Source organism: Xenopus laevis, chromosome 3S (assembly GCF_017654675.1).
Source record: "Xenopus laevis strain J_2021 chromosome 3S, Xenopus_laevis_v10.1, whole genome shotgun sequence".
Lineage (NCBI taxonomy): Eukaryota > Metazoa > Chordata > Amphibia > Anura > Pipidae > Xenopus > Xenopus laevis.
This window is the reverse complement of record NC_054376.1, coordinates 119071039-119078618: the sequence shown is the minus strand read 5'-3', so window position 1 is coordinate 119078618 and position 7580 is coordinate 119071039. Positions and strand designations below refer to the sequence as shown.

Sequence of the window (7580 nt, the reverse complement as noted above, 5' to 3'; positions counted from 1 at the left end):
GCGTTTTTTTTTTCTAGTTACTATATGATTTTTATAAACCAGCACACAGGCACTAATGTTTTGCTTGCCGCGTGCACCAGTTCCAAGTTATATAGGATCCCTTATCCGGAAACCCAATATCCAGAAAGCTCCGAATTACAAAACTCCCATTATCCAAATAATCCAAAATTTTAAAAATGATTTCCTTTTTCTCTGTAATAATAAAACAGTAGCTTGTACTTGATCCCAACTAAGATATAATTAATCCTTATTGGAAGCAAAACCAGCCTATTGGGTTTTTCAACGTTTAAATTAATTTCTAGTAGGCTTAAGGCATGAAGACCCAAATTACGGAAAGATCCATTATCCAGAAAACCCAAGGTCCCATACCTGTATGTATATATATATATATATATATATATATATATATATATATATATATATATATATATATATATATATATATATATATATATATAGACACACACACACCAGGTCTCCAGGTAACAGATCCTACATCTGTATTATTCTGTGTGAAAAATAATACATAAAAATTATCACAAAAAATACTCTGTGCCCCGTCTAATTTGTAGCTTGCATAATAACTGTATCCTTGTCCTTTAACCAAAAATAAGCAAAGGAGAGCTTTTGTTATTGCTAGATATTAAAAGCAACACTGGTTTGTCCTCAGTGCCCTAAAAGGAAAAATAATGTTAAGGATGCATTCACTGTTTATTTCTCCATCTAAACAGATTGCAAATAATGTTCACAAATACGTTGTAATGGTTGATTCTGGGTCATACAGGAAACTTTAACAGCTCCTTTACCTTATATAAAACATAACTTAATAGGCACAAACAGATAAATAGATTTAAAATAAAGAACATATCTACATTCAAGCAGCAAGTGTTTGCTCAAGCTGCAATACTTGAACCATTTCTTGGCTTCCCAAAGTATGTGCTAATGTTCTCTTGCTAAAGGCTGATAGTACTGGAAAAGGGAATGTGCTAACCCCATCACGTAACTTGTTGCCCTGTTGTTGACTCAGGATCATTTTTCTTGAGTATGATGGAGTTGAGTTCCTGGACAAGTTTATCTTGCATTTGTTTGGAAACTGCTGGATGTTTCTTCCAAGCTGAATTCTTTGCTGTGTCTGAAGGAGGAAATGGCTCAAAAAACAATGGAGGCAAAGAACTTAAGTCCAGTGTGCTCTTTGTTCCCTGGCTTCTTGTGGCCACTGCCTGAAAACGGTTTGTTTCCACTGTTCGCTCATGAGAGACAGTTTTAAGGAGACTAGGATTAACACCTCTTTCGGTTCCTGAAGATTTGACATTTTCCCCATGGAATGTTAAAGAGCTGTCCACACACACATTTCTGTCTAGAGAATGAGATATCCTGTAGCTGTCCCTTTCTGGTGAACAGCTCTTCCTTTGATCTGAAGCACAGTTATTGGTGAATATCTTCAGATCCTGGTTAAGAGCAGGCTTTTTCATACTATCTAATGGTATAGGAGCAAGTTGTTTTTCTGATGCAAAATCTGACTCTGACCGTGGTAGACTCTGAAAATTACCCACTTCCTCATATACAGCCTCATATTCTTCTATTTGTTTTTCCTGCAGTTCCTCAAAGGAATCCTGGTGCATTTTCATTGGCTATCAAACAAGAGAGAATTTGTTTAAGTAGAACAAGATTTCCTGACAATCAAAACAGGGCCCTACTCATAACGCATCAACTTTGAGGAAATGTTCTGTGGGAGACCTACTTATGCAGCAGAAATGTTTCACTTGGACATAAATTCATTGGGGCTCATTTATTAACGCAGCGCAGCGCTAAAAAGAGCGCAGTGGCCAGACATTTGCCCAGCGCATGCGAGTATTTAATAATGTAGCGCACGATACCTTAACAGTGCGATTTGTGCGCTAATGTAGACACAAGACAGGTGCAACGTGTGAAACTGCGTATCAGCTGTCGCAGTGCTTATAATAAATTGTGCGCACAGGAAGATACCGCAAAGGTAAGGATTAGTTGTGCTCATGTATGAATGCGCTGCTTTAATTAGTTGCGTCACATATTGCGCATATTGCGTTCACTTAGACGCATCTGCATTTGTTTCTGTGCTAATATTTGTTTGGTTGCAAAGGTGTTTAGCCTACCTGATACCCTTAAAGGAACCTTGGTCAATATAAACATGTTGGGTGGAAGGCGTGGTTAATATGCACTTTACAAGGGTTGTTCATCTTGAATATACTAGCGCAGCTGGGCAGGAATGCGCATTTTGAAGAGCGTTACTATTACGCCACGAAGAGGCAGGCGTAAAAATTGTGGTGCTGTTGCCCGGGTGCAGTTTTGCACATATACAGACGCAAATCTGCGACGGCCGCAGTGCAAGCGCATTGTAGCCACGCCCACAGCCACGCCCCTAACAACCACGGCATCGTTTGCGACATAAATGCCCAATCTTTTGTGCAATGCGCATAAACAAAACCATCGCAAAAGCTCTGTGTTATGCGCAATATCACGCAAATATATTAGCGATCACGCTTGTGATGGCGCAGACAACCTTTTGCGTCCACTTATGCGCTGCGCTGCTTTAATAAATGAGCCCCAATGTTTTTACCACAATTATTATTAATTTTATTTATAAAACAACTTTGGCCAAAATAGCACTGAGAATCCTTAGTCAGACGTGGCAAAAATCCATTATTTTATATAAAGGGATGAAGAACTGCTGCTTGTGGTTCCTCAATATTATAATCTATCAATAATAAGGCCAAAGTTGTTACAATAACATTTGAATGACATTATACTACATTATACTTTTCCTGTGTTGAAATTCTTCCGACTTTGATGGAAATGTGTTGATGCTTTATAAATAGGCAATTGCAACATTAATGGAAACCAGCAATGTAGTAACATGACTACTTTGGCATTTTATAATTAGGCCCCAGAATTGAATAGCATTTCATTAACTGTCGGACATGCAAAGCGTACACAAACCAGACATGCTAAAAGTGCAAATTTGTTATTTGTGTTAAAGGAGAAGGAAAGGTTAAAACTAAGTAAGCCTTATCAGAAAGGTCCACCTAAATACACCAGTAAACTCTCAACGTAGTGCTGTAAAAAGAAAACACCACATTTCTTTCCTTCTATTGTGTACACATGGGCTTCTGTATCAGACTTCCTGCCTTCAGCTTAAGCCTCCTTGCCCCGGACGTGAGCATGCTCAGTTTGCTCCTCTTCCCCGCCCCCAGGGAATGTGCACTGACCCATTTGGATATGCCAGTAGCACTTCCCTTATACTTATATATATTTTTACTTAGCAAAGTGGGTGCTCCCACAACCCCCCTTGTGTATTTCCTCTTCCCCGCCCCCCTTCCTTTTCTGCTGTAATCTGAGCCCAGAGCTATAAGTGATCAGGAAGAGACTCGGGCAGGAAGTGATGTCACACCAAGCTAATATGGTAGCTGATATCCTAAATAAACAAATAGCTTCTAGAGCTGTTTACTCAGGTATGGCAAAACATTCTACAGAATATATATAGCATTCCAACCTGCACTATTGCAGCTAATCTATTGACAATAAAATGCCTCCGTAGCTTTCCTTCTCCTTTAAGTTAAAATGAGCTTAAAATGGACACATATGAAACACTTTTTCCTGTCTAAAATACAATTTTTACTTGAGAACTGACTGTATATAAAGCCCATATACATTATGTAGATGTACATTTTAGGACCATAAACTCTGTTAGTAGAAGATAAGCGAGAAAAAAAGGGAAGCAAATTTACAGATTTGTTTTCTCCACAAACTGATAACCACAAAAATGAACACAGCTTGTATACAGAAGGATCCAGACTAGACATATATATCATTAAATTTTTTAAAGGTTTTAGATGAGCATGCATGGTGCAAAGAGTTATGAGACGTTGTCATCCATGCCTATACTTACAAAGAACATTGATAGGGTCCTTCTTGTATGAAGTCGTTGCTGAGAAACACAATGTAAGAAAGAAAACCAGGATGTCAAGGACCAATAAAGAAGAGAGCACAGAGTAAACTAGAAGGGGCAACAATTTACTGTATTTGTGTATAATTGCCATTTCTTCTTGGGAAAAAACAATGCATTAAGAAAAAACAATCATTTGGGATTCTTAATTACTCCATGCATAAAGTTACTGTAATTTAGACTCGAAGACAGGCTTGTGTCCATGTTCTGAATAGATGTACTGTAGTAAGATTAGGATTGGGGATATAATATAAAGAGAGGTGATAAGGTGTTTCAATGTAAAGGTCCTAAGTACAGTAAGTAAGTGAGACACAAAGGACATACAAAAGATAAGGACACAGGGGACAAAAGAAAGGTTAGATTCATAACAAGGGGGTTTGAACAACAGAAAAGAGGAAATAGAGTAGAAAGAACAAAAAGTAAAACTGTAAAGAAATACTGTATTTGAGAAAAACAAATATATTTATATTGTAATAGGATTGTTTGTATAGCCAGATGGTAGATAAGGTTAAAAGATGAAACACTAAAGGTGACTATAACTAAATATGGTATAAGATCACCATATCATTGAATTACAAATCTAGATGTAAGATATATTTTTGAACTGCTTCCAAAAGAGCACACTGGTATACTTCACTTCAGTTGTTGAATTTTGTATCCCATAAAGATACTAGCATCTTATTGTTAATATTTTCCATAAACTCACCAGTGTCTGATTTGCTGTGACCATAGTCGAATTGGTGTCATCTCCACGAATTGGAACCAATGGCATTGTGCCAAACTTTTGCTTAGTCATATCAGAGGGGTAATGGCGCCTTAAAATCACAGGTCGGACATTATCATGCTGTAGTGAGCAAATAAATAATACTTAGTTGTGGCTCATTTTAAAATACTATTTTAAATAAGAAAGTGTGTCTCACTGTTCCATAGGCCTAAAAAACAACTGAAATTAGTGATAACTGAACTGAAGTCTTTACTGCTTTACACACTACTCAGCAGTGCAAAGACAGTTATACTAGATGTCACAAAAAGGCATGCAGTAAAAAGTTGAGTCATTAGTAGTGATGGACGAATTTATCCCATTTCGCTTCACCCGGGAAATTCGCAAAACAACGAAAAATGCGTGAAACTCAAATTTTGACGCCCGTGTCAATTTTGACGCTGGCGTTGAAGTTATTGGGCATCCGAATAATGTTGACGCAGGATGGTTTTGACACGTGCGACTTTTGCGATGTGCATCCAAAATTATTAGAATTTTCGATGCAGTTTCGCAAATTTCTTCGCCGGTAGCAAAATGAGGAAATTCGCGAATTCATGCCTGGCAAATTTAAACGCCCATCACTAGTCAGAGCTTTGTCAAGGTGTCAAAAAACAAGCTACAAATACTAGTCAGCTTGTGGAGCTTTTGGGTGGTGGCACACGTGGAGATTCCAGGGAGATTAGTCGCTCAGGAAATTTTCCTCGATAGGCAACTTCGGCACTTCAGAAAACGAATCGATCTAAGTGCCATCCCGACGGTGTTTCACATTCTTGCCAACGGGAAGGCATTTTGGGAGATCAGTCAACAGAAGAGAAGCTTTGTCACTGGCAGGGCCGGATTTTCAAGGAGAGTGCCTGGAGGCCAGCAACTTCTGTTGCCCTCCCTCCCAAAGGATTGCACACATGTGCATCCTTTCTTTGAAGGGACCACTAGCGCCTAGTGGCTAGTGCTCCGGAATTAAACTAATCGATTATGCGGCTGGGCGGCATGCCGCCCCTTAATTTATGCTGCCCCAGGCTCCGGCCTTTGCCTATATATATATATATATATATATATTTATGATAGACCACTTCATATTTAAATAAAAGAATGTTGCTGTGGAATGAATTGCAAAGTGAGAGGCAGTTCCTGCCATTCTTCAAGGGTTTCATGACGTCAACTAGCTCAGGAATGTCTCTAGAGTTCCCATTGTGAGTCATTAAGATACCGTATATACTCGAGTATAAGCCGACCCGAGTATAAGCCGAGGTACCTAATTTTACCAACGAAAACTGGGAAAACTTATTGACTCTAGTATAAGCCTAGACACAACTACAGCCCTTTCTCCCAGCAGCGCACATTCTGCCAAAGTGACCCCCCAGAGATCAACCGGACTTCTTTGCAAAGTTGATGGTGACAGAGAATTGCCAAACAGAAAACTGTGTGCATTGTCCCACTGTCCCACTACCATGTGCAGAGGGTGCTGTGTGATATTGCCATCACTGTTAATCCTTCATATAACCAACAGAGGGCACTGTGTGATATTGCAGTCACTGTTATTCTTTAATATAACCAACAGAGGGCGCTGTGTGATATTGCAGTCACTGTTAATCTTTCATATAACCAACAGAGGGCTCTGTGTGATATTGCCATCACTGTTAATCCTTCATATAACCAACAGAGGGCACTGTGTGATATTGCAGTCACTGTTATTCTTTCATATAACCAACAGAGGGCACTGTGTGATATTGCAGTCACTGTTATTCTTTCATATAACCAACAGATGGCGCTGTGTGATATTCCAGTCACTGTTATTCTTTCATATAACCAACAGAGGGTGCTGTGTGATATTGCAGTCACTGTTATTCTTTAATATAACCAACAGAGAGCACTGTGTGATATTGCAGTCACTGTTATTCTTTCATATAACCAACAGAGGGCGCACTGTTATTCTTTCATATAACCAACAGAGGGTGCTGTGTGATATTGCAGTCACTGTTATTCTTTCATATAACCAACAGATGGCGCTGTGTGATATTGCAGTCACTGTTATTCTTTCATATAACCAACAGAGGGCATTGTGGGATATTGCAGTCTCTCCCCAAGTGAACTGTTGGTATAGGAATGATTAAAAGTGACTGCAATCTCAGCTACTGCCCGCTGACCCGAGTATAAGCTGAGGTAGACTTTTTCAGCACATTTTGGATGCTGAAAAACTCGGCTTATACTCGAGTATATACGGTAATTGCTTCTAGAATCTCATATAGTATACCACCTACTATAGTGCAATGGAAGCTAAATTGGGTAACAATATTGCCAGTGGTAAAAGTAAACAGCAGATTAGCAGTTTGTATGTGTAAACTGTTTATTTTTTCCATATGGCTTTAGGAAACACATTGGGTAAAATACACCCAGGACCTAAAGCCACAAATATAAATGAATTGGTATTGATATATACTACAGGTACAGGTTAAAGGAAATTATGGTTAAAAATATAAACAACTGAAACATAAATTGCTTTGGTTTTATTCTTTACACTGTTATTGTTTTTCACATTCCAAATGTGAGATTATGGGAAAAAAAGAAAGGTAGTAACATGACAAAGCTATGTGAAGAAATAAAACTCAATACATATGTATTAAGTATAGTTTAGTAATATTAACTAGTGGTCAAATATAATACCAGCCATATGCTTTATCAAACACAGACATTCCATTCCATTTATCCAATTGCAGACCGCCGATTCTATCGGAATGGACCTCATGGTAGTAATGATAACAGTAAAGGCAAAGCACCACTAGAAGCCAAGCCAGCTTTCCATAAAATACTAACATTATCCCTGAGACAGGCAAAAATTGT

General features: G+C 38.5%; 1 protein-coding gene across 2 annotated transcripts in view; it reads right to left on the bottom strand.

The window, feature by feature from the left end:
- Window positions 1–692: 692 nt before the first annotated feature.
- LOC108713296 (arf-GAP with Rho-GAP domain, ANK repeat and PH domain-containing protein 3-like) overlaps window positions 693–7580 on the bottom strand; it is an 83253-nt gene continuing 76365 nt past the window's right edge. For both annotated transcript variants that reach the window (XM_041588766.1, XM_041588767.1), the window contains exons 31-33: window positions 4689–4826; window positions 3926–3964; window positions 693–1631 (exon numbers count right to left, since the gene is read on the bottom strand). In XM_041588766.1, coding sequence (XP_041444700.1) covers window positions 996–1631; window positions 3926–3964; window positions 4689–4826 — 813 coding nt within the window. In that variant the 3' untranslated portion in view covers window positions 693–995. The remainder of the gene's footprint in view (window positions 1632–3925; window positions 3965–4688; window positions 4827–7580) is intronic.